At 43.4% G+C, this 26,893-nt stretch overlaps 1 protein-coding gene and 1 long non-coding RNA gene across 2 annotated transcripts; one reads left to right on the forward strand and one right to left on the reverse strand.

Annotated features, from left to right (window-relative positions):
- TMEM26 (transmembrane protein 26) lies at positions 1-23,690 on the reverse strand. Its single transcript, XM_083738584.1, has 6 exons — positions 23,333-23,690; positions 16,306-16,384; positions 8,134-8,226; positions 5,220-5,440; positions 2,357-2,433; positions 1-1,537 (listed from the first exon to the last, which is right to left on the reverse strand). Exons 1-6 carry the CDS (start codon positions 23,521-23,523, stop codon positions 1,119-1,121), a joined length of 1,080 nt encoding a protein of 359 aa, XP_083594710.1. The 5' UTR covers positions 23,524-23,690; the 3' UTR covers positions 1-1,118.
- Positions 8,852-10,296, forward strand: LOC310844465. The gene is made up of 3 exons (XR_014564149.1): positions 8,852-8,911; positions 9,287-9,379; positions 9,771-10,296. It is a non-coding gene; the product is annotated as an uncharacterized lncRNA (long non-coding RNA).
- Positions 23,691-26,893: the final 3,203 nt, after the last annotated feature.

Here is a 26,893-nt window from a genome sequence, read left to right on the forward strand (position 1 = left end):
TCTGTGTTATCTGGACATTTATTTATTTTTTTCTTTGCAAACATTTGTCAAAAAGTAAAAATATGTAAGCATGCAACCTTTACAACAGTGATTACAGTACTGAATATTCCACCCCACTTCATTCATATAATCCATTTGCTAATTCAGCATTTCTTTTCACAGTCTGAGGATATGTGAAGACAACTTTTCACAATTTCATTTGTTGACCAGATCCTGAGGGAAATTCACACAATGCTCACAGAGAACCAGATATGCACTAGATAACTTTAACATCTGGCATTTCCATCATCAGTTTTCATGCAGACTGTCCATAAAAAAATAATTGACTCTTATTGATTCCCCAGCAGTTGGAACCACATTGAGAAGGTAAAAGCTATCACAGATTGGTGGTCTCCTAAAATGACCTGATATTGTGAAAAGGACAAATACCGGTACCTTTGTATAAAACAACTGCTATAAAATCCTTCAAGGAAGTGAATTTGCTGTGGGGTTAAACCAGGCATAATGTTGATGAAATGCTGAGCAAGATTTTGGGGGAAATGTCTTGCTTGGCTGTATCTGAAAGAAAGAACTGCATGCTCTTTTCACATTGGGGTAAACGCCACCATTATCATCGATCTAGTCAAGAGAGGCATAATACTAAAACAGTTCTTGCATTCATTGACTGTATAATGTTCTTACATCAGATGAACGGAAGGGATGTGTTATTTCATTCATAAACACTTGCATGCCGTTGTCACAGTTGAAGTGGTTCCCCAGAGAGGTAAATAGTTTCTCTACCATACTATAGGCAAATATTCTGATAGCTCAGTGTCTTTAAGAGTCAATAGCGAAGTACTCCAATGCATCACATTTTTTTAAGTTCTGAAAAACTACCTCTATTTAAATCCCATTAAATAAATATACTGTGGATTTAGTGCCTGCCTACTTAAATCAGTAGGATTGCAACATTTCCATTCAAGCAAGTTTGCTGCTCCAACACTTCCTCTTGCTTCCTAGAATCAAATATTCATCTTGAAGCGGACAGGAAATATATCAGACTGCCTCTGATATGCCAGTCCCCTTTCTATGTAGCCAAGGGAGGAAATGACTGAACATCATGAAAAGGAGAGCTGAGCTCACAGGCCGTCAACGGTGACTGATGAAGAATCCTCCAGAGCAACTGAAGGACGCTCCCTTTCATCGGTATCACAGTTGTTGGGTGGAAGGCTGATAGTGTTGGGCTCACATGGGCAACAGCCAACTCCTCCTTTCCGGCTGTTTGGCTGATTCCGAAGGGAGGCGTGGAAGTCTAATGATAACACTATTAGACGGTATAGTTGTAGCATCACAATTAAGATATTCTTAGCTGTGAAAAACACCAGCATCTGGTTAATGACTTGGAAATAGCCCATCAGTATCAAGCGCACCACAAGGAAAGGGCCATCTTGAATGAACAAGCTGATGCCAATGTTCCATAGGTCTGCACTGTATCTGCAAAGAAGCAAACTGAAGACCCTCTTTGAGGAGCCTGGGCGACCGCAGCCAACATGTTGCACTACAAACAAGGAAGACCATTGTTATTATGACAGTAACATCAAGTGAACCATCATATGAAGTCCTCATGATCGTTCACCGGCATTTTCATGCAAATTTTCTGACTCAACTTGTATGCAATTTTGCTTAATATACACATTTTTGCAAAACTAGGTTACCTAATAAAATGTTTTTTGTGTTTTGTTTTCACTAATATATTAGTATTACTTTTCAACACTGGAGAGCTTATTGGAAAATTCAGAGAAGTGTGAATTTTTAAGGGTGGCAGAGTTTCAACTAGTGTATTGTTTTGGAAGTGTGAATTAGGTTGGTTCACCTTTAAATGAGAACAGAACTGAATTTCTCCTGCATCCAAAGCTTTCATTCACAGAAGTGAGATTACATGAGCCAGCAGTTTATGATCTCAGGTGTGGCAGCTTCTGTGATTTGCTATCTACAGTGTAGAACTGCTGGTATGCTTTCACTCCCATGTTACATTTCACATGTAAATGCCAGTGTAGAGACTACTTCTGGGATCTGCAGAAATCCACTTTAGTGCCACATGTGAACTTTGCCATCTCAGCTAAGTGATTGCTTCTTGTAAAGGGCTTTTGACAGATGTCAGCAACCCAGAACTTTTCACAAGACAAGAAGGCAGTTGTTCCCATTGGCTTATGTTACTTTTAAGGAATTCAGAGTGGCATAAGCTTCTGGTGGGGGACGTTAGTCCTTGCAATCAGGGTTTCAATGGAGAGGGTTTTTTCTTTATTTGGTGGCATGTAGGATAACCGCCTCCTTAAACTCATGAGTTAAATCCTTGGAATTTGTTACTGTCCCTCACCCGCAAGATCCAGGGGGAACTGCAGCATGCTCCAAGTCCATACGGCTAGGATTGCATACACGACAGCGCGGTTGGTCCTAAAATGAACAAAAATGAATGACATACATTTAAAAAGCAATCCCTCCAAAGCATATGGAATGCCATCATATTAAAATGCAACCAAGTCCAGCTCATGGGGCTGGGAACTTCTTAAGGTAAAGGTAAAGGTACCCCTGCCCGTACGGGCCAGTCTTGACAGACTCTGGGGTTGTGCGCCCATCTCACTCAAGAGGCCAGGGGCCAGCGCTGTCCGGAGACACTTCCGGGTCACGTGGCCAGCGTGACATCGCTGCTCTGGCGAGCCAGAGCCGCACACGGAAACGCCGTTTACCTTCCCGCTGGTAAGCGGTCCCTATTTATCTACTTGCACCCGGAGGTGCTTTCGAACTGCTAGGTTGGCAGGCGCTGGGACCGAGCAGCGGGAGCGCACCCCGCCACAGGGATTCGAACCGCCAACCTTTCGATCGGCAAGTCCTAGGCGCTGAGGCTTTAACCCACAGCGCCACCTGCGTCCCTGGGAACTTCTTAGGACCCCTCAATAGTGAGAAAATTCATGGAATCCATTCCAGGTATAGAAATAATGTTAAGGATATTTTACAAGACCAAAGACTAATTTTCCCAGTTATTAACCAAAACATACTATAAAACAATCCAGCCTGAAAACAAGACATCCAATTAAGGGTTTTTTTTAAAAAAAAAAATCCAAGCTTCCGTGTGTGTTGGCAGGACCCATTAGCAAAACTGCAGCCCAAGAGTTTGTGAATTTTATGGCATTCTAGCATGGTTACAGTAATGTCTCCCAGACACTTATGCTCAGAACCTCAAGATGAGGAATGACCAAATAATATCCCATGGGCAGCATCCAGCTTCTGGCCTGTATCCTCCTGCCTAGTGCAAAGTGAAAATATAGCTCAGAAACTAATTAGATATGGGGAGCCTGTGAGGTGGTGATAAGGCAGTCAGTGATATGTGCAGGGAACAAAGCATGTTCTATATAGGTCAGGGCCTGGGATTCCTGAACAAAGGTATAATTCCCCTAATGGTCTCTTATAGCAGACTCCTATGCATGTCTGCTCAGAAGTAAGTTTCATTGAATTAAACAGGGATTGCTTCTGAATAACTTGCATAGGATTGAGCTATCAGCAAGCTCTTGGGAGCTGCTCTGTTTTGCATTTTCCCTCACACTGGGGCATCTCAGTCCTAGAGGCACATGTAGTGTCTGTTGCAATTTATTAAAATATTTGCACCCCTCCCCTTTTATCAAGCAACAAAAATGCAATAAAGTGCAAAACCAAAAGGACAATAGAGACAACAATCAAAGAACAAATGAAACTAGGATATAACAGCAATTAAATTAGTTCTGTAGCTATCTTAGATACTAGCAGCAGTTTCAAATACATAGTATCAAATACCCAACTGTGAAATAATGTTTCTAACTAGTACCCCAAACTCTCCTTGTCTTGAATGTGTCCTTGAGCCAGCCTACGCATTAGGCAATGATGTAGCAGCTGATTACTGCTTGGAAGTACTATTATGCATGTTACAGTGAATGTTCAAAATCAGGAGAATTACTGCATGCAAATATTGCCAAACCCAAATATGTTTTGTGTATGCCTAAAAATTGATCCCTGCTTTGGGAAATCCATGAGTGAGTGCTGACAATAGGTGGCTATCAACATTCACTGTCTATGACGGGTGCACCCCTGAGATTCCTTATCTTTGTAACATTTCTCTGGGATTGACAGCATTCACATGTGAACGTTTTCATTTGCATAATTTCAGATATTTGCTGAATCCGGAATGCTGTAAACCATTGTAATTCAGCAATTCTGGAATGAGACATTTTGCTTAGAAGCAGTACTGCTGAACAAGGCAGAAAAACGCCGTGTCTAAGAGCCTTTCATATTTAATCAACAGGAAGCAAGTTTGTTCCGTTACCCTTTGCAGATGTCATTGTTGTGTGCTACAATATTCCCCCATTCCCACTTCTGCTGTCTGCAGGTACTGATCAGAAGCTAATGACTAACTCTCTATGTAATGCAGATGTTGCATTAGTCTAACATAGGTAAACGGGCAGAGAGATAGAGAAATACACTCTCTGTTATCACTCCATGCACCTAGTAATGTAGGTAAAAAGGTAAAGGGACCCCTGACAATTAGGTCCAGTCGTGGCCAACTCTGGGGTTGCGGCACTCATCTTGCTTTACTGGCCGAGGGAGCCAGTGTACAGCTTCCAGGTCATGTGGCCAGCATAACTAAGCTGCTTCTGGCGAACCAGAGCAGTGCACAGAAATGCCGTTTACCTTCCCGTTGGAGCAGTACCTATTTATCTACTTGCACTTGGCATGCTTTTGAACTGCTAGGTGGGCAGGAGCAGGGACCGAGCAATGGGAGCTCACCCCGTCGCGGGGATTCGAACCGCCGACCTTCTGATCAGCAAGTCCTAGGCTCTGTGGTTTAACCCACAGTGCCAACCACATCCCAGTAATGTTGGTATTGCCTCTGAAATCTCATACCGCAATAAATTAGCTACAGCTAAATCCCATTGAAAGCAAAGGAAGAAATCAGTTGAGATTAGCTTTTGTAGCATTGCTGTTCAGTAGAACTCAGAAATGCCTAACTTTCTTTTATTGCTGTTTAGCTGGATGTCTTTCATTTGCAAAGTGATACAGATCACTGCAGTTCTTAAATTCACAATCCTACCTGGACAAAAATTGCATCTTCCTATTTATCTGAAGAACATCCAGATTTTTCAGGTGAAGTTCTTCAGGGACTGACACGACCAAGGCCTCTAAAATAATTGGTGTTCTAGCAAATTACCTACCTCACGTTCTCAATTTCCATGGTCTCACTTGTGAATTCAAGTATGTCTGCTGCAGTACCCACAAACATAAGAAGGAGCTGCGACAACTGGTCCCGGGTGATTTCACCCCCAATGGGAAGAAGCCATCTCCCAATGATAAGCAGCAGTAAAAAGGTCTGGTGGAGACCAAGCATCCAAACTGACTCACACACAGCGGAGATTGTGTTGACAAATTCTATGGCCTGTTGCAAAGAGCCATAAAAACAAGAATCAACATAGGAACTGTGGGAAATATGAACAGATATAGGAGTAGGGGTGCGTGATTCGGTCAATTCCTGTCTCTCTCCATTTCTCATTAGTCCAATCTTAATTACAGTTCTCTACATCTCCACATTTTAAATCCTCCCCCCCAAATACCAGTATTTTAGTGTGAATACATACTTTGTATGCAATTTTGCCTAAAATATACATTTTTGTAAAGAAATTTCCCCAACTAATGATGCCTTTAATATGCTATTTTTATTAATAGATGCATTTAGATGCATAACCCTGATATCACTGGATGGAACAAGGTTTTTGGTTGTAACTGCTTTAAGAATGTTTTCAACCATAATTGCTTTTAGAAAGTTTTAACTCATTTAGAATATTTCTGTTTGTAAATTGTGAGTCTTTTTGCCACCCTGGGCTCCTTGGGGAGTATGTACAAATTACTTGGCTCAGGAACTTGCCAAATTCGATGAAGTGCAAATTTTGAAGGACGGCTGTGTTTCATTTCCAATATTGTGCCAATTAGGTAGGTTTGCCTTTAAATGTGAACTGGATCAGATTTCTTCCTCATCCCTATACCTGAAGCAGGACAGATGGTTTTCAGCACTTCTAAAAAAACCCAATATGTTGGACTCATCTGAACATTCAGCAAAAGCTACCCAAAGGAAGCTTGGCGGTGTTCTGCCACTAGAGGCCAATTCACATGACTGTTCAGTGCATGGTAGGTGTGGAAGATGAGGTCAGTTCATGTCACCCTGGCCTCATGATAATCTGAATGTAAGATGGATTGGCTTTTGACAGTTGCATGAAGTCTGACAGTGCACGAAGGTACCTTGTACTGAGTCCATAGGCCCAGCTACCCCGTATCATCTCCTCTGACCAAGAATGGCTGCTTAAGGTCTCAGTTTGGGGGTCTTTCTCAGTGATGCTGAAATCCCAGGAATAGAACTTGACATTTGCTTCATCACTAAGAGTAGCCCTCCAGAAATTTTAGGACTACAGCTCCTATCTTCCCAAGGACCAGTGACCTGCCTTAGTACAAAGCAGCTTCCTATATTCCTAATCCTGCTTTTTCAGGGTTCCTGATCGTGTGGAGCTCTGCCTAAATAATAATAATTATTATAATAATTATTATTATAATTATTATAATTTAGACCCTGCCCATCTGGCTGGGTTTCCCCAGCCACTCTGGGCAGCTTCCAACAAAATATTAAAATACAATAATCTGTTAAACATTAAAAGCTTCCCTAAACAGGGCTGCCTTCAGATGTCTTCTAAAAGTCTGGTAGTTGTTGTTCTCTTTGACATCTGGTGGGAGGGCGTTCCACAGGGCGGGTGACACTACTGAGAAGGCCCTCTGCCTGGTTCTCTGTAACTTGGCTTCTCGCAGTGAGGGAACCACCAGAAGGCCCTCGGCGCTGGATCTCAGTGTCCGGGCAGAACGATGGAGGTATACTGGACCGAGGCCCTTTAGGGCTTTAAAGGTCAGCACCAACACTTTGAATTGTGCTCGGAAATGTACTGGGAGCCAATGTAGGTCTTTCAAGACCGGTGTTATGTGTTCTTGGCAGCCGCTTCCAATTCAGTGGCTGCTCCCAGATAGGAAGATACACAAAGGAAGATACCCATAGGAAACATGCTTTTTAGTGTGCAGGGGCAGAATCTGCTCCTAGCCGCTTTTGGCTCATTCACTGCATTTGTGGACATTTGAGGGCTATAAAGGGATATGCATCCTGGCAGCACTTCTTGACTTGGTGCCAGAGGTTTGTGGTTCACAGATCCTTGAAATGACCCAGTTTTCTGGACCAAATGCTTTTGGCGTGATATGGCTTGAATGGAAAGAGATATTTGATTGCTTTCACCTCGCCACAAAGTAAAGAATTTACTTCTTCATGCTGGGGGAAGGGGGGGCAAAGAAGCCAACAGCATTTCTAATTACAATCATCTTGGCTAAAGAGGGATATAAGGACAGATATAAGACCCAGCCTAGCCAACTTTGATACACACTTTATTCCATTTTATAATACATATTATAGATAGTGCCTTGATAATGCCAAGGAAGTAATTTGCTAAACATAGAAATGGATTAATAATGAGAGGAAGCTGTATTGTTATTGCCACAAATGTTGAAGGGGGAAAACCCTAGACCAGGCATGGCCAAACTTAGCCCTCCAAATGTTTTGGGACTACAACTCCCATCATCCCTAGCTAACAGGACCAGTGGTCAGGGATGATGGGAATTGTAGTCCCAAAACATCTGGACAATAATTAGTGGAAACAAGCATACAGTACTTCAAACCATTGTTTATGAAGCTGGCTTGTTGTTTTCACTAACCGAAGTTAAGATTAACCATAGTTGAATCACTATAAACTGTGATTAATCTAAAAAGAAGTGGAAGCATGGTCTCTTTAGGGATGTACCAGAGGATGAGCATGTGACGTCAAGGGGAGGTTTGGCTCATTCTTGTAATACTAAACCCTTGAGATATTGCATTTGTGTGACATTATCTGCCACAGCGTCATTGCACAACTTAAGGACACTCTTTTAAAAGTAGGTATCTCACAACTGATAATACAACACAGTTTGCAGTAGTAGAATTCAAGATAGTTCAGAGACCAACATTTCAAGAATTAAGTAGATGCTGTCATTTCATGAGACCCTGCTTACCGTTCCTATTATGGGACCATCTATGGCCTTGCTTTGATAAGCGGGTTCATATTTTGGAGTGAATGGCCGCATATCCGATTCATTATGGCAAGCCTGCAATAAAAATTCAATTCAGGAGATAAATCAGTCTCTAATTCTGTATATAGACATTAATTAAAATAACCCATATTGCTTAACACTGCTGTAATGTGTGGACCCTCCTACACTGTTCAGGTAACATGAGAAACCCCAGAACATGTGGAAAGAGTCCAAATGGCAGCATTGTCCCAGTTTCGAAATGATCCACACTGGGGTGGGAGGAGCAACAGCATAGGCTCCTCCTCCCTCCAGGCTTCTCAGATTACAGGCAGGAAGGAGCTCATTTGGCACACACATGATGTAAGAAGGGCCCCTGTGAATATCTTCAGAACAGCAACTGACAAACAATATTTTTTATGGCATAAAGATTGTGAGGAAAGGCAAGGGAGGTAAACCTTGAAAATCATTTGAATGCAGGGCAGCAATCCTTCTGCACCAAAAAAAGGATATGTGGTTGAAAACTGAATTTGACTCTCATTGACTTGTTCATTATTTAACTGGAGGAGACCATTAAAAACATCTAAAGTGGAAAACTGGATGAGGTTTTTTAAAGAGTGGCTGGAGAAACCAAGGCAGATGGGTGGGGTAGAAATAATAAATTATTATTATTATATCCTACCTTCCTAACAATCTCTCATTTCAGGCCAATAAGAAGCTCATTCTGGAATTTTTGACTGAGTTGCAAGCAACAGAATATTTTGTTCCTCTCACATTTCTTTTTTTTATATATAATATTTTTTATTGAGTTTGTAAAATACAGAAAAAAGAATAAAGAACATATTATAAGAGTAAAGTAGAAAGGTTACAAATTTTCTTGTTCTTTTTTCCAAATCTACTGGACTTCCCCACATCCTCCCAACCCTGCATTCTCTGTAATACATAACATCAGCAATTTGTTAACTTATTTCATTACTTGTTGTATCCTTCGTTTTATCATGTTACCCAATTTCAAATGTGTTATAACCCAAATCATGTACATTTTCATTTAAACACAATAAAGTTATTTCATTATTCTATCTCAGACTTCTTGTGCCTTAATTTCCATTTCTTTAGTTTAACCTTACTGAAGCTAGAGTTTCCTCTCACATTTCTTCCAAGGAAGAGCAGATGTATGCCTATTATCTCTCTTACCCTTTCACATTTGCATGCAGTATGCTTTGGAAGTAAGGTAAGGTAAAGGTACCCCTGCCTGTACTGGCCAGTTTTGACAGACTCTAGGGTTGTGCGCCCATCTCACTTAAGAGGCCGAGGGCCAGCGTTGTCTGGAGACACTTCCGGGTCATGTGGCCAGTGTGACAAGCTGCATCTGGCGAGCCAGCGCAGCACACGGAAACGCAGTTTACCTTTCCGCCAGTAAGCGGTCCCTATTTATCTACTTGCACCCGGGAGTGCTTTCGAACTGCTAGGTTGGCAGGCGCTGGGACCGAGCAATGGAAGCACACCCCGCCGCGGGGATTCGAACCGCCAATCTTTCGATCGGCAAGCCCTAGGCGCTGAGGCTTTTACCCACAGCGCCACCCGCGTCCCATGTGCCACCCGCGTCCCATTTTGGAAGTAAGGCAGATGTCAAAAACTGAGAGACCTAGGCTGCAATCCTATGCACACTTTTCTAGAAGTAAGGCCCATTGAGTATTGGAGGCCTTTGCTTCTGATTAAACGTGCAGAACTTTGGGCTGTTAAGTTGTGACCAAGAAGTTTCCGGTTCAGATCTCCCTTCTGCCATAGATTCCTTAGGATAACCTTAAGCAAGCCTCAGTCTCTACTCCTCATTTGCAATAACGGGATAATAAATACTGATCAAATTTACAAGGTGGTTGTAAAGATTAATGATGTAATATATGCACAGCATTATGAACTCTCTGAATGCTGCATACTGAGTTGTTTTATTTCACCAAAGTATCCATTGGCTTTCAGCTGGAAACCTGAAATTTCATTCAGCTACTCATAGGCGTACATCACACCACTTTACTAAACACAGATTAGATTGTAAACTGAACGCAATGGATGAGTGAAGTTAGGGCACAGGGGGCCCCATATTTTGTATATTAAAAGACTGTGAATGCTCTCAGACATAGGAGCCAACTCCAGGGGCTGAGGTCCCTTCAGCCCAACCCCCATAAAATATTTGAGGGGTCCCTTCCCCAATTTGATGGACATTGCCATTCAAATGGTGTGCATGTGCCATGTCTTGTGATTGATTATGTGGGGCATGGCTTACCTCCCCACCACACAATATTTTATTCAAATTGGTACCCCTGATAACAGCCAGTGCTTTAAGGGGAGCCATGGACTAGGATTGGGCAGGCATGACACCTGCTATACCACCTTGGGCTGAGCAAATGTACTCTCCTATCTGCCTGTCTGTCTCTCTGCCTGCCTGCCCCCCCTCTCTCTCATCTATCTATCATCTATATCTATCTATCATCTATCATCTATCTATCATCTATCTCTGAATGAATGTAATTCTGTGATTCTCAAATACTTTGAGACCAGCATCTGCTGATCAGCTTCAAACAGGTTTGTGAAAGTACACCTGACCATGTAGACATTTTGATCTTGCTTCAGGAAAAAGATTATTTGATTTCTCCCTCTCTGCACTCAGACTTCGTTTTCAAGTCAAAACAGGCATTTTGAGGCATGAAGGTCTGTCTCTCCTTGTATCCTCAAAAATGTGCCATTGTTAGTTTTTTTAACAAAGCAACGTTTAATTTAATCTCCCTTTTATTTCCTTATATATTTAGAACTGCTGCCAGCAGACTGAGATTTTCTGCTACGACAGGGTCAAAGGTAAGCTACAATTTCAGTGCACATTCTCTTGTCAAGAGGGAATTACAATACATGCTTTATATTTGCTTTGCTTGTAAACTCCAGAGACGAGTGTCAATTGTGTTGCTGGAAGGAGTCTCCGGTTCTCTGGAACTGCCTTTTGTTTAGCCACATATAAGTTGTAGTCATTGTGGACCTCAAACTAGTTATGGCATTAAATGTGTCTTTGCATTTAAAGTAAATTTTTTAAAAAAAGAAAAAACTGACAATTAACAGTATCAGAACATGAAGAAAGAAATTAAGCAATTCATCTCCTGTTACAGTCGTGAGGAAAATTCCTCCTTTAAAGCTAGTGTTCGCCTTGGAAGAAAATTCCCCATTGGTGCGGATTTGCATTCTTAAAAACCTATTGATGCAATCTGGCTGTTTAAAAAACCTGCATCTTACTTGCACAGATACACACACATTTAATGCCATGCAGTTCTCCCATAGCTATGCAACGAAACACTTGGAATGAAGTCAAGACTGCAATTGCTTTACCAGAAACAAAGCAGTCCTATAATTGCTAGTTACCTCTTGGAACATGTTTTACAATGTGAGAAGATATATATCTATTGCAGCTGTGTACATAATGGCCTGGTTTGCACATCACCCTAAGTGAATCTCAGCTTATAGAGAATGTGTAAGCATGTGGGCTCTGGGAGACGTTTGCAACCACTTTGCTCCTCTCTGGCCTTTTGACTGCTGTGATGCACTGAGCAAAGCCAATTTTTGTCTCACTGTGTCAACTGAAGTTATGGTTAAGCTCTCGCCTTACTAACATGCATCCTGCTCAGCCCTGCCAACTGCTGCTGAGGAGAGAGCTTACCCACAAGTCCCATTTGGATAGCCTGCAAAACCATGGCTTTGCTCAGCGCAACGTGGCAGCAAAAAAAGGACCAAAGAGGTTGCAGATTCATCTTTCGGAGTCTGCACACTCACATGTTGATGTTAAACCATGGTTTGGGTTAGTGTGGTGTGCAAGCCTGGCTCCCGTTAACAAAGTGCACTGCAAGATAATACTGAACTGTTTGGCCCTCTTCAGATGTTACTCAGGGAGGAGAATTCTCGTAGAAAGGAGGAGTGAGGTTGTGCTGCCAAGTTAGCCTGCCCCAGGAAGTTCCTGTGCTGAGTGGGAACATCTGAAGAGAAACCTCTATGTACAAGAATAGTTGTGTGTGGCATGGGGCTAGCTCAAACCTGCAGCCTCACCAGCACAGACCCACTCCAACATGGGAGAGCCTTCCATACTTGAAGAGAACTTAAAGTGCTTTATTTTATTGAAATGAGATGCTTATTATTCATCTCTCTTGCTCTCTCCCAGTTATGCAGTCGATTTGATTCATTCATGAGGTTATAAAAACGTGGCCTTTTCTTTTTTATTATTAATAATATGACAGGTGAATTTTTAAACGTACAATAAATGGACTTTGCATGCACAATGGAAATATCCCAAACCACAATTTTTACAATAAACCAAACTCCCCCCTCACCTGCAGTAATGCATGAAAAACCAAGCCCTTATCAAAAACAAATGAAGACCATTTTCCCTGGAAAGATTCAGCAATTCTTCCAACTTTTCTGAAATCAATAAGCTGTAAATTTTTCTATAACTGCCATACCCAACACCCTGTTTAGCCTGTTTCTAACATTTGGCATCACTGGAGACTTTCAGAATCTGGATATATATATATATAAGCTTCCACTAATATGTGTTGTACAGAATTCTGTTTTTCCTTTCCAACAGGTGTAGCATTTTCTGGCCAATTTTGGCCCCTTTACTGCATACATTTCCAGAAGGCTTTGTAGGGGAAAGTAGCATGAAAAGTGTCCAAGAATAACAACCATGCAATATTGCATGCTATTACAATACTGTATTTTTGCCTTGATTTCCAAAGATGTTACTCAGTAGGTGCCTGATGTCTTAGAAGATGCTTGCTCTATTGACTTTGATAACTGGTGGTCCATATGTACTAAAAGCAGCCCAGTTGCATACCTCTCAACTGTCCTAAATTGAGCAGCACATCCTGGAATTAAAGAAGCCATCCCAGCTTCTGATTGGATCCTGGAATGTTCCATTTTGTAGTCCAGTGTTCTGGCATAAGACAGCTGGCTCATGACAACTGACCAGAAGATGCTCATCTTTTGGGCTTGTGCTCTCGCACGAGTCAGTTAGCTCCTGTTAGACCTCAGGATCAAAAAACAAGCATCCTGATTTTGATCAGTGGGATCTTGGAGGTTACACATTCGTGAAGGCTGGGCAATAAGGTCTAGAACAGTGGTGGGTAACTCTTTTCAGGTCAACAACTGCATTGTCATGGTGGGACAACTTTCAGGGGTCAGCAGACCTATGCACAATCATACATCCTTAAGATGCACACAGACTCATACACAATCACATACCCATATAAAATCACACAAACAAAGCTATTTCCCATGGAAACAGAGGCATAAGTTTAATTCTTAGTACCTCCACTCAAGTTTCACCTTCCATTTTCTCCAGAAAAAAACAAGTTTGTAAAAAACTTTTTTAAAAATCTGCAGCATCCTATGTCTTTATAACATATCAGAGGGGTGTACAGGAAATTAAAATTAAGTATAAGAGATACTGGACAATAATTCAGAATTTCATTCAGAACAGGCTTGGGTAAATTAACCATGCATCTAAGAGTAGATAGCTGGACCTTGGCGCTCCCCACTGAACAGCTGATCGATGGAGGTCACCCAAAGAGCTGGATGAAATCTAGCTGCGGGCACATCTGGCCTGTCCCCACCCTTGGACCACAAGATGCTTGCTCAGATGCCTTTGATAGCTGGCTGTTTTCTTCTGTTCAACCTATAGGCAGCTATTCATTACATCACATATTCGTAGCGCATGCACTTCAGGTTTGCTGAATTAACATATTTCTTAATTCCTCAAGTTTCTTAATCATGTTAGGTTCCTGAACAATTTCCAAAAGAGAAGACCAGCTGAACTTGAAAACATTCCATAAAGAAATATATTATATAGCTAGGTCTGCGATTCTAAGCACATTTATTTGGAACTAAATGCCGTTGAATGCATCGGGACAGGTTTCAAAGGAACCATGCCTGTGATATGACTGTAGACAGGGACCGACTTCGGTATTTCAAATTTCAGCAGCTCCCTGTGCAAGGCCCAAAGTCGGTGGCTCCCTCTCCCACCTTTTGCCTTCCTTTCTGCTCAATTTATTACATCATAGTTGCAATGCCCTGCAGCACCCCCTAGGCCGCACTTCCCTAAATCTGCCTCTGCTGTAGATCTCCTGTGGACAGAGTTGAACAACTCTCTACTTGTGTTCTTCGGGTCTCTGGACAAACAGTAATATATAATAAGGCGGTACCTCGGGTTAAGTACTTAATTCGTTCCGGAGGTCTGTTCTTAACCTGAAACTGTTCTTAACCTGAAGCACCACTTTAGCTAATGGGGCCTCCTGCTGCTGCCGCACCACCGGAGCATGATTTCTGTTCTCATCCTGAAGCAAAGTTCTTAACCTGAAGCACTTTTTTCTGGGTTAGCGGAGTCTGCAACCTGAAGCGTATGTAACCTGAAGCGTATGTAACCCGAGGTACCACTGTATATGCTAAAATAGTGCTTTATAATATATCATTCAGTCATGCATGACTTACAGCATAACCCGATGGATATTTATACAGAAGAATGGCTGTGTACACACCATACATTTAAAGCATGTGACTTTCTCCAAAGAATCCTGGGATCTGTAGTTTCTTTAGACTGCTGGGAATTGTAGCTCTGCAAAGAGTAAACTACTGTTGTAAGGATTCTTTGGAAGAAGCCATGGGCTTGAAATGTGTTTTAAAGGCATTGTGTGTACACAACCTGGACATAAGTCCCACTGAGTTCTGTAGAGCTTGCTCCCCAGTAAGTGTACATAGGTTTGTTGTGTTAGACTGCAATTCTGTGCACACTTGCCTAGGAATAAGCCTCATTCAAAACGGTGGAGCTTATTTCTGAATCCACAGTTGTCGGGTTGTGCTTGAATTTTCCTGTTTATGTGACCTTGATGTACTGGTCCAATCACTGAATGCCACACAACTGTGTATACTGAGATTTACTGAAGTACTGAATGTCAAGTGTAAATGAGCCGTGGCAATGAGCAAGGAAAATGACATTAATATAATCGTAGTCGGTCATGTGTAATAAAGCAAGAAAAGGAGAAATGTAAATGGAGCACAAATTGCAATGTTTAATGGGATTCTAAGTAGTGATAGTGCATGAAAATCTCTCAGCGATGTCTAACATACTACCAAGAGACGGACTGTGATTTCAGTGACATCATAACACTTATGCACAGATGTCTTTCTGGGTTGGTAACCCTCTTAATTAATTCCACATGCAGCAGGAGGTTAACTCCTGCAACCAGGGACTGAAGTTGTTTCTTCTCATGTACTGCCTATAAAACTAGCAAGCTATTAGAAATATTTCCAATTTCCCCTTTGCTACACGTATTGCTCCATCTTATAACTATGATTGCGTATAATAGATGGAAAATGAAAAATTCTGTAATCCAGATTCTGTAACAAAGCTAATAAAAGCTGGCTTTTGTTGCCTGTGTAAGAAATGCAACATGAGCCAGTTTGCACAATTTCTCTTACTTTGCATCACTTACAGTGCAATCCTGTGGATGTCTGCTCAGTCAAAGTAATCCCTATGCAGATCAATGGGACCTGGAAGTAAGTGGGGAACCTGTTGCCCTGCAGATGCAGACTCTGACTTCTGGATTATGGGATCCCCATCAATGGCATATAGGATTGTTGAGTCTTATTTGGCTGTATTACTGAATCCAAGCGTAATTATTTCCATGATTTATTATGGGGTTTCTTAATGGTGTATCAATAAATTATTCGCTTCACTTATTAATTGCTTCCTACAAGACTTGTTGAATGAGGAAAGTCTTCAAGAGATGCCAGAAACGACAACAGAGGTGGCCTGAGTCTGATATGTGATGGGAGGCAATTGGAAACAACAGGGGCCACCACAGTAAAGGCCTGATCCCAAAATCATACAGAATGGACTTCCTGGTAAGATGGTATCTGCATGACGCCCTCTCTTGCCGAGCGCAGCTATTTGTTGGGTATTTAAATATATAAATACAAGTGTTCTGTGTTGGGGGCTGACGTTTCAATACCTCAGGTAGAAAATCCAAATCACACCCTTTAATGGTGCCGAAATTTAGCTGCCTGAAGCAGCTTGGCTCACCGCCTGTACACCCACCCATCACCATCATATGCGGTAGGAAAGAACAATACCTGACTCCCAAAATGAAGCTCCAGAAGCCACAGTGAAGGCACTATGCTAATCAGGTAGATGAATATTGCTGGGGAAAACCTGGGAAGGAATAAAAAAAACTGGATTTACCAAGCTTAGCCAGAATTGCGCAGTCTATCATTTTCTTCTGTCAAAACAATGAAGAGATGGGTTGGATAAATATTATGTCACACCATATGGAATAAAAAGAAACAGGGGGATTCTGTTTTGAACAATACTCAATGATATTACCCCCCCCCCCAATAAATATTTGTTGAAACTCTGATTTTCAGGAGGGTTTTGTATGCCGAATACTCTCCTACTTTTTGAAGTGGTGGCTGGGGCTGCATCTTCAGACAACAACAGCAGCAATTCTGAGGCTCATAAACAACAACAACAACAATAACACATTATTGCTCTGCTTACCCCCATTTTTCTGAGCAGTGAGGAGTTCCAGGAATACAGAACCAACTTGAGTTTCTTTTTCATTGGAAAGGGATCACTGGTATTGCCACAGAGCAACCCACACTGATCATCTGACACACAGAAATATGACAGGAAACCTGTGACAATAATTCTGGTATGCACTTCTGGTTCAATCTTTTCTTGGGATGTGGTTTTATTTTGGGTTTAACTGCTCTGATGTAATCTTTAGCACTGATGGTTTACCCAATGCTTTTCCAAGTTCGATTTACCGTATTTTTCGTCCCATAGGACGCTCCGTCCCATAGGACGCACCTACTTTTTTGGGGGGGGGAAATAAAGGAAAAAAATTTTTCCTTTATTTTCCCCCCCAAAACCAGGTCCGGGAACAGTGGGATGGCGGCGCTGCGCCTCCCCGCTGTCCCCCGAGCTTGTGGGGCTGGCCCATGTCTGCCTGGCGCGAGGGGTGCTCTGCTTCAGGGCGCCCCGCGCGTCGGGCGGCAGGCTACAGTCCGCAGCATGGGGAACCCTCTGTTTCAGGGCGCGCCACGCGCCCCCCAGGTGCGCAAGGCTTGCCAACACCAGCGCGGAGCACGGGGCGTCCTCCGAAGGGCGCCCCGTGCTCCGCGCTGCCAGCTGCCACCCGCAAGCCTTGCGCTCCCGGGGGGAGATCCCCCGGGTGCGCAAGACTTGCCGACACCAGCGCGGAGCACGGGGTGGCCTCCGAAGGGTGCCCTGTGCTCCGCGCTGCCAGCTGCCGCCCGCAAGCCTTGCGCTCCCGGGGGGAGATCCCCCGGGTGCGCAAGACTTGCCGACACCAGCGCGGAGCACGGGGCGGCCTCCAAAGGGCGCCCCGTGCTCCGTGCTACCGGCTACCTGCGCGAAGCACTGGTCGCCCTCCGGAGGGCGCCCCGTGCTCCGCGCTGCAGGCTGCCGCCCGCAAGCCTTGCGCTCCTGGGGGGAGATCCCCCGGGTGCGCAAGGCTGGCCAACACCAGCGCGGAGCACTGGGCGGCCTCCGAAGGGCGCCCCGTGATCCGTGCTGCTGGCTGCTGCCCGCAAGCCTTGCGCTCCCGGGGGGAGATCCCCTGGGTGCTCAAGGCTTGCCGACACCAGCGCGGAGCACGGGGCGGCCTCCAAAGGGTGCCCCGTGCTCCGTGCTGCCGGCTGCTGCCCGCAAGCCTTGCGCTCACGGGGGGGATCCCCCGGGTGCGCAAGGCTTGCCGACACCAGCGCGGAGCACGGGGCGGCCTCCGAAGGGCGCCCCGTGCTCCGCGCTGCAGGCTGCCGCCCGCAAGCCTTGCGCGCCCGGGGGAACTCCCTCCGGGCGTGCAAGGCTTGCGGATAGCTTCCTGGAGCCTGGAGAGCGAGAGACGTTGTGCGCACCGAAGCCTCTCGCTCTCCAGGCTTCAGCGAAAGCCTGCATTCGCCCCATAGGACGCACACACATTTCCCCTTCATTTTTGGAGGGGAAAAAGTGTGTCTTATAGGGCGAAAAATACGGTACATTTACTATATGAGCTGCCCTGGCCTTAGGCTATGTACTGACTGTACATTTAAAGCACACGACTCTCCCCTCCCGTCCTGTCCCCCGGTCATATGGGAACTGTAGTTTGTTAAGGGTGCTGGAAATTGTGATGGGTAAATTACAGTTCCCAAGATTCTCTGGGGAAGCCACGCAATTTGAATGTTTGGATGTACGCAGTCTTTTAGAAAAAGTTTATGAATGAATGAACTAGCGCTTGCTCCCACAAGTCAGCCAGACCCGCTCTCTGTGGTATAATACCTCCATTGTCCATGCCCTCTGCCACCACCCCAGCCCTTACTAAACCTTTTCAGCCAAATTTTGGAAGCATAATAAATAGCCTTGAATCAGCATGTGCAAAATATCTTCAATTTAGCATACATGAAGGAAAAGTCCCAGTCAAACTGAACTGCCAACACTGTAAGTTCTTTATGCTACTTCTCTACAACTGCTTAGAAACTACAGTAATTCAGCAGTATATAGGTAGCTTAAATAATAAAATACAGTGGTACCTTGGTTTGCATACATCTTGGTCTGCATACGTTTTGGATTACAAACATGTCAAACATGGAAGTGCATGTCCCGGTTTGCAACATTTTTTTTGATTACAACCCATTATTTTTATTTATTATATTAAGGAACAAATTTTTTTCTGGAGGCCTCAATGGTGGAAGCGCGCCTTGGGTTACAACCTGTTTTGGTTAACAAACAGACCTCTGGAATGGATTATGGTTGTAAATCTAGGTACCGCTGTACTATGTTTGCTATCATGATCAAGGCTGCTGCTCTTTTTCTAAACTTCCAAATTGGTGTGGTGGTTAAGAGCGGTAGACTCGTAATCTGGGGAACCGGGTTCGCGTCTCCGCTCCTCCACATGCAGCTGCTGGGTGACCTTGGGCTAGTCACACTTCTTTGAAGTCTCTCAGCCTCACTCACCTCACAGAGCGTTTGTTGTGGGGGAGGAAAGGAAAGGAGAATGTTAGCCGCTTTGAGACTCCTTCAGGTAGTGATAAAGCAGGATATCAAATCCAAACTCCTACTCCTCCTCCTCCTCCTCCTCCTCTTCTTCTTTCTTTCTTTCTTTCTTTCTTTCTTTCTTTCTTTCTTTTTGATCACTTACTATATCATTGTTCCTACGAATGGATTTTCTCTCCAGCCTTTCAATAAGGAAGCCATGCAACTTGTTTCCATCTGATTGCTGCAATATAAAGCAGGTGTCCAAGCTGAGAAGCAATTGTGGCGGGGAACTCACTCTGCACTGGCTGACGGCTTCCCCACTAGGATTTCAGTGTATGAAAAATTCTTCCAGCTGGCCAGGGACTGATGCTGATCTAATGAAGTTGTCTTCAGCCAACTGACTTTGGCTCAAGCTATCTCTTCAAAGAAGACATCTTGAGAAAACATTATTGGCCAGCCGCACTATATTCTTTCCTCCCAGTGTCTGTCATTAAGAACTAATTCATCACCATCTCTCCAGCCTTTATGTTAAGTAATAAGAAAGGCATATATCTTTATTTGCAATTAGTGAAAGGTCAGTCGTGATGCTGCATGCGGAGGTAAGGGGGGGCCATATGTCAGAGGGAAGACCCAGAGTAAAGAGGGGTACTGCATCCTTTTCAGTTGTAACAGGCTGGTTTTGTTGCTAGCAAAATAGTACCTGAAGTGCAGCATGTTATTGTTTCCCCATATGAGTGAATGGTACCCATTCATTTATATGGCAGATTCTTTAAAAGGCATTCTCAGAAAGACTGTTGGATTGGGGGTTACACCCATCTGCTGTCTCTTGTTCTCCAGTTTCTTAGAGACAGCAGGGTTTTCCTCAAACCTTTCTTTTTCAGGACGTTGTAGTTGTGGTCTGCCAGGACTGACAGCCACTGGTTTCAGGCGAGAACAAGTTGGGCTCTGAGGCAGAGGGAGCAGTGGGAGTTATGCTCTAGGAAGCTAAGGCAGTCAAGAACCAACTTCCCAGGTGGGGCTCACTAGGGAAGAGGTGAGGGCCTCAAGCCTCTTGTTGGCCTAGGCCAGTTGGCCTTACCTTTACCTTTACCTTTACCTTTACCTTTACCTTTACTTTTACCATACCATAGATATGCAGGCCAACTGGCTTGAAGAAGGACAGTTTCATGGGCTCCAGTTGGCCTGCATGTCTATGGTATGGTAAAGGTAAAGGTAAAGGTAAAACACATGTGGAGTGCTACAAATAGCGGTGTTTTTGCTACAAAACAATTACAAAACTTTGGCACCAGTTTCAAGGGGATCCCAGATTTTGGGGTCCGTAGGTAATGAAGCTCACGTACCCTTATCCCCAAGTTTGACTCTGCTCTCTTTCTCTGTTTGGGAGTCATGTTTTCTTGCCAAATCCTGCCTACGATTGCCAGGAGCCCAGGCAGCTCCTTGATATCATCCTGCAGTGCCATTCCAGATTTTTCTGAGTTGGGTGGTAGGCCGAGATTCTCAAGGCCACCCCTGAATATTTTCAAGATTAAACTGCAGAAAATCTGTACACTAATGAGCATAAATTACAGCACTGGAAAGTCTCCCTTTTTCGTTTGTGAGCAAAGAGATTTGTGCCTTCGATATGCATACCCAGCTCATAGGAATGGTAACTTGGCATAATAAAAACCCTGCGGAAACTTCCCCTTCCCCATAGGAGTTTCCTCCTTGGATCCTGTGAAGGTTCTGCAGAAGACCTATGAAGTTCCAAGGTGAAGCCTTCACGGCTGGGACTGCCTCATCACAAGTAGCAGTCCAGCTCCTCACCTCTGCTTAAATTCATCACAGGACCATATCATGGGTGAACAGAAGCGGACAGAGAGATCTGCATGTTCTATCAGACAAACAATTGTCTGTCATGCGGATTTGATAAACCAACACAGGGCTAGTTTCCAAAGATACACCCAAGTAATGGGAAACTCTTTTCATTTTGGGGGAGTGAAGTGAGAGGGCCAAAGCATCAGCTGATGACATGACATATGCATCACTGGCAAGTACTTCTGTACACATTTCACTGTGGCTTGAAAAAGGACCGTTTAATGGGCTCACAAGCCCTAGGTTTTCCCCTTTGGCGTGAATGAGAAAACAAAAAACTTTGCTTAGTAAAAATGCAAACGGGACTAGGAATCACATAGTCAAAAAAGAAAACCTCCAAGTAGGGATGGAAGAATCTGTCCATTGTAGTTCTATCCATTTCTCATTTTTTTCCAATCTGAAATTCAGTTCTCCATATTTCTGCATGAAATCCTTACGAAAGTTCTTCAGTAGTATATTGCAAATTTCTACTAACAAAAACATTTTGTGGGCTGTTTTAACTAACATGCACATTTTTACAAGTGAATTCTAATAATAACAATGCATTTTTGTATATTGTGTTCATTAATATGTACATGTTAATGCACATTTCCCACGAATAGGCACATTTTGTGAAACACTGTAGAGCTGCATCACAAAATACAGATAATTGTGATTTTTTAAGGATGCCTATGTTTCAGTTCTCACCTTCTTTCAGAAAGTAGAAATTTGATACATTTGGCTCTAAATGTGAACCAGATTTCTCTTGCAACCCTACCCAAAGGTAGTATTCTCATATTGGCTTGCCTCATGAAATCAGGGCGATGTTTAAATGAGCCAGTTCACATAGTTAGTTGTTGAGAAATCAAAAGATGGGGAAGCTTGTGTGAAATGGGCCCCTCTCCGTCTTTTGCTTATTTGTATGTGTATTTCCTTAAAAAAAGCAACTGGTGATTGTGATTCCCCCTTAGGTCAGATTGGAGCTTGTTGTGGCTTATGACCTGCTAGATAAAATCCAGTGAAGTTAGAGGAGGGCAAAGATGCCATACCTTTCACCATGGTGAGAAAGAAGAACCAGCCGTCACAAAGGTAGGCTGCTACACTGTTAGCAGTTTGGCACAAGCTAGCTTTAGGTGTGTGGTTTGGCTGAGCCAAGATTTGTTAACAAATCTTAATGCCTTTTTCTCTTTTAACCATGCCCTCGCTCATTAAACTGCCTGCAAGTTTCATTCCATACATGTCGTAATGCATGTAACTGTTTCTCTAGACTACGCAGCATTGCCAAAAAATTGCTTCTCGGGAAAGACCGCCTTCCTTGCATTTTCTGAGTTGTGAAATGAACAGAGGTTGCTCGGTGCAATTGCACTGGATCCTCCACAGTGCTCCAAGCAAAATTGTACACTAAGGCGACTCTTCAATTAATCACTTCACAATTTCCAAAGCAAGGGAAGTGTCTTGGTTGAAGAAGTCTGGAGTTGCTGGGGAGGCAATCCGTACGTTTCTTAATTTTGCTGACTCTACATTTCCCTGTTGGCTCTCACTTGCCTTTGTTGCAACGGGGCACAGTGTCTTATAATACATGAAGAAATCAACTCCTATGGGAACTGTGGATCAATACCAGTCATCTGGCATAGCAGGAGGAGAGGATCATTTCAGCCACAGTCTGATTTATACCGAATTCTCCCAATCCACTGTGTTGCTAAAACTTTGACCCCCATATAAACTTGCCACCTGATAAGCCATTGCTCAAATGAACTCAAGCCTTCTGTCTGCACACACTTTTTCTCTCTTTTTTTGCTGGACTTGTTGCTTCTTTTGCAAGCCCCCCTCCCCACCCCCCTGCAGCACAGCCATTGGTGCTTCTCCTCAGCCTCACGCTTTGTGTCATTCTCATCTGCCACCCTTCTTGCTCTCTGTGGTGAAATGCAAATAGCTGCAGTGTCCCCTTAGTTGCTCAGCCTTCCCAACCAGCAATAACGACAAGCAAGGGCTTCTAAACCTGTCAGAAAGTGCTGCAGAATTTCCGTTGCATTTCCAGGAGAAAGTTTGATTCAGAAAAACCTTGTTCAAAAGAAGAGAGAGAGAGAAAGGAAGGAAAGAAGGAAGGAAGGAAAGTCTACTGAACTAGAATGGGACAAGCTGGAGGGCTGCGGATGGAGTTTGGGGGAGGGGACGATAAACGGTTGCAAAAGACAAAGGCTGTAAGCTCTAATAAGAGCCCGGTTCAACGATGCTGATAGGAAGCAGATGTAAAGAAAGAGGCAGGCAGAGAGAGACCAGGAGAGAATTGCTTACCATTTGTAGCCTCTGCCTTGCTTAAACTTGAGTGTGAGCACTGTTTCTATGCAGAGCGGGAGATTGAGCAATGCCAGCAGCCAGTATTTGGGCTCCTCCATAACTTTGGTCACTCTCCAGACTCCAAGTAGGGAGTGCAAGGCAAAAAGCAGCCGAGTCGCCAGGGCATTGAGCAGCACCAGCAGTTCCATCCTGAGCTGAGCTTCCCTCTCTTTCCCCGCCTCCTCCTCCTCTCCTCCAGCACCAAAAGGGACCTTGGTGCCTGGGAGTAGCAAAAGGGGGAGAGTCACACTGGATGCTCTATGTGACGGGCAGAACTTTCCTCTTGTTCCATCTCCACAAAGGGGCCCATTATAACAAAAAGAAACAGCCTTGTCCCTCCCCCAGACTTCCTGAAAACTCTCTGAGAGAAGGGGGGGAGGGAATCAAAACCAGACGGCAAGATTTGCAGTGTCAAATGCAGGACCCGGAGAGACGGACCTCTCAGGAACTGTGGCTGGCTAACTTCACCAGGAACCTGGCCACAAATGTGCATTTTTTAATTTATAAATGGGCTATCTTTCCTGCTGCCTTTATATCAGCACCACATTTTGCCAATTGCTCTTGAGTTCAACAGAGAGAAGAAGCGAGAAAAATTGCCTATCCGTTACCCAGGAGGTATTATTTTAAAAGACTGGTCCTCTTAATGGATCTTAATAGATCTTAATGGAGGAGCCTACTTGCCAGCCCTACTTGTAGATGCAGGATTTCATTCATTTATTGATAACAAATGTATCTGTTATATTTGCATTCTCCCTTTCCCCCCAAGTATCTCAGGGTCGTATCCCACTTCAGAGTAAGACCACTGAAGTTAATGGACACAACTAACTTCGGTCCATTAATTTCAGTGGGCCTTCTCTGAGTAAGATTTAGCTAAATGCAATCCTCAGAGAGGAATTTTGTTCTCACAACAAGCCTATGAGATAGATTTTGGGATAAGAGGTAGGGCGTTGCCTTGCGCAATGCAGTCACCTCTACGGCTAACAATTTCCAGAAGGATAACTGTATTACTCTGTGTCAGCAAAGAGAACAAAGTATTGGGGCTCCTTACAGACTAACAAATGATTAGGGCATAAACTTTTGTGAACTAGAGTCCAATTCATCACCTGCATGGAATATTATCATATGTTTGCCAGTACGTATGGGTGTGCAACAAAGACTCTTGCGGCTTCTTAGGAGAGCATTCTACACATCTCAGATGGATTCCGGTCCATGAAAGCTGTTGCCATAACAAATGTGTTAGTCTTCAAGGTGCTGTGTAACTTTTAAGCAATTTTTCACATAGCCAAGGCTACCATTCTAGGCTGTACACTACTTTGGGCCAATTCACACATGCCTGCCCATTACTTTATAGCCACTGCATCAGTTTGTGGGACTTACTCTAGGTGTATAATGGATCCCATGAATCTTTCCAATTGCCTCAAATGCACTGCTTTCCAGTGGAGTCACTTCACAGATTAATCTATGGGTTCTCAGAAGAAACCATGTGATCTGTGCATATATGTGGAAACCAGACCATAGTATAGGGCCAGCACAATCAAAAGCATCGCATTGGCAAGTGATTAGAGCTGGTTGCTGAGAATTTTGGAGCATTAAAACTTTTGAACCTAAGATGAGCAATTTTATCTCTTGGGCAACTACTGTGGTTTAAGCTTGGATCTATCCTTGATAGCTTAATCTTTTTTCTTTTTCTTTTTGGAAATAAATTTTATTTGATTTTACAAGTAAGAAGTTATCACATTACCAAATACATAACCACATGTAGAGATTTCTCTGAATCCCTCGACTTCCCACCTTCCCCTCCATGGGTCCTGTTGCCAGCATTTTCACCTGCATATCATTACCTAACCCATATTTTATATCTTTCCATGTTATCCATTGCATTACAAGTGTTGCTAAAATCCTTCTAATGTTTTCATCTGCTTACAGTGGTCTCCTAAATACATTGTAATTTTTCCTCATTCTTTCTTGAAGTTGTTGTCTTCTTGGTTCCTGAGCTTTCCAGTCAGTTTTGCCATTTCGGAATATTCTAGCAGCTTAATTTGCCATTCTTCTCTTGTGGGGACTTTGTCTTCTTTCCATCTTTGGGCTAATAGCATCCGTGTGGCTATTACCACATACATGAAAAGTCTTTTCTGCTCCTTTGTAATGCTGGTAACTACAATTCCTTATAGAAAAGCTTTGAATTCTGCTCAGAATTCAATGTAGGTCTTTCAGGACAGGTGTTATATGGTCTCGGCAGTCACTCCCAGTCACCAGTCTAGCTGCCGCATTCAGGATGCTGTTTTGTTGCCACAGCTCCAGTCAGATTCATCTGCCAGACTGATAAGCTATTGTGTATGAAATGGTCTATGCATGGAAAGGGAGTGCCCTTGCCACAAATTATTTGGGGCCATCCTTGGGAGGGATTCATACAGAAACACAGGATGTGGGCTCCTCTGAGGACAGAGAATTCTTCCTCTTTCAGACTCCACAACAAGCCTCTCCCATGTGCCTCTAGATTAAATTTTGGGGTGTGTACCATGCATGGCTGTATAAAGTCTGGGAAACGCTAGCTTAAGTACCCACTGCAGGTGGTGGAGGGGGACATCAGTGTTGGAAGTTTTTTTCCTGAGGATTAAATTTTAATATCAAATAACTTGTTTGAAGTCCTACCGTTTCTCTGCCATTTGCAGCCGAGTTAATAACATATGTTCCTGGAGGATTACAGTCAATGATTAAGAAAATTAGGTTTTGTTTGAATTTAATTTAGTTATATAAAGCTGCTACAATAATTTACAGCTTTGATATTTAATATTTAATAAGCTGGTTCTTCAAAGAATCCTCACAGTAATTGTGTCATTACATATTGAAATATTATCCCCATAAGTCATTTATATTTGCTAGTTTGAGAGGCACGTTCATCAACTCGATTGGCTCAACATGAACTATCTGATGAAGGAGCCTCAGCATTATAGGTCGGGGGGCTGTTCCCATTCCCGATGCTCAATATGTCATAAGCCACTTGAGAGGAATTTTGCAGCAAACACTTATTGCAATAAGACGCTGCTGCTCTGTTTCCTTCGCCTCTAATCTCCTTTAATTGTGGCCTCGTTTTCCGTGACCGCTAGAACACGCTGTTCGTTTGTCAGTCTGCTAACTTCTTTTTCTTTTTCACTCTCAGATTTCTTCCCCATAGAATGCAAGTGGAACAAACGTTAATATATATTTGTTTGGCTTGTTCTGGGCATTTCAACAGTCCTCAGGTGAGTTACTCATGAACACCAAGGGTCACCGCTGAGCTTCCAGTTGACTAGCCCTTTTTCCAGCGGATGCTCACCAGAATCAGAAAGTGCCAAGAGCAGGGATGCTTGAGGAACCAGATCTTTGCAGATTTTTGATATGAGCTGACCTAATCCACAGATCCTCGGCTAATATATACAGATAAGAATGCAGCTGTCCTTTGGGTTTTGCGCAATGTGGTTTGCTCGAAACAAAAGCAATACAAAGTACCAAAATGCATATACGGATGTTTATTTAGGA

Source organism: Podarcis gaigeae (genome assembly GCF_964106915.1).
Source record: "Podarcis gaigeae genome assembly, chromosome: 5".
Taxonomy (NCBI): Eukaryota; Metazoa; Chordata; class Lepidosauria; order Squamata; family Lacertidae; genus Podarcis; species Podarcis gaigeae.

What these genes read in the sequence shown, in the direction of transcription:
- TMEM26 (XM_083738584.1), bottom strand. Translation starts at nt 23,523, where the DNA reads ATGGAACTGCTGGTGCTGCTCAATGCCCTGGCGACTCGGCTGCTTTTT. An exon ending in CAAGGCAGAGGCTACAAATG is followed by an intron (nt 16,385 to 23,332) that starts GTAAGCAATTCT and finishes ATTCCTTCCCAG; the next exon opens with GTTTTCCCCAGCAATATTCA. An exon ending in GTTCCCCCTGGATCTTGCGG is followed by an intron (nt 1,538 to 2,356) that starts GTGAGGGACAGT and finishes CCTTGTTTGTAG; the next exon opens with TGCAACATGTTGGCTGCGGT.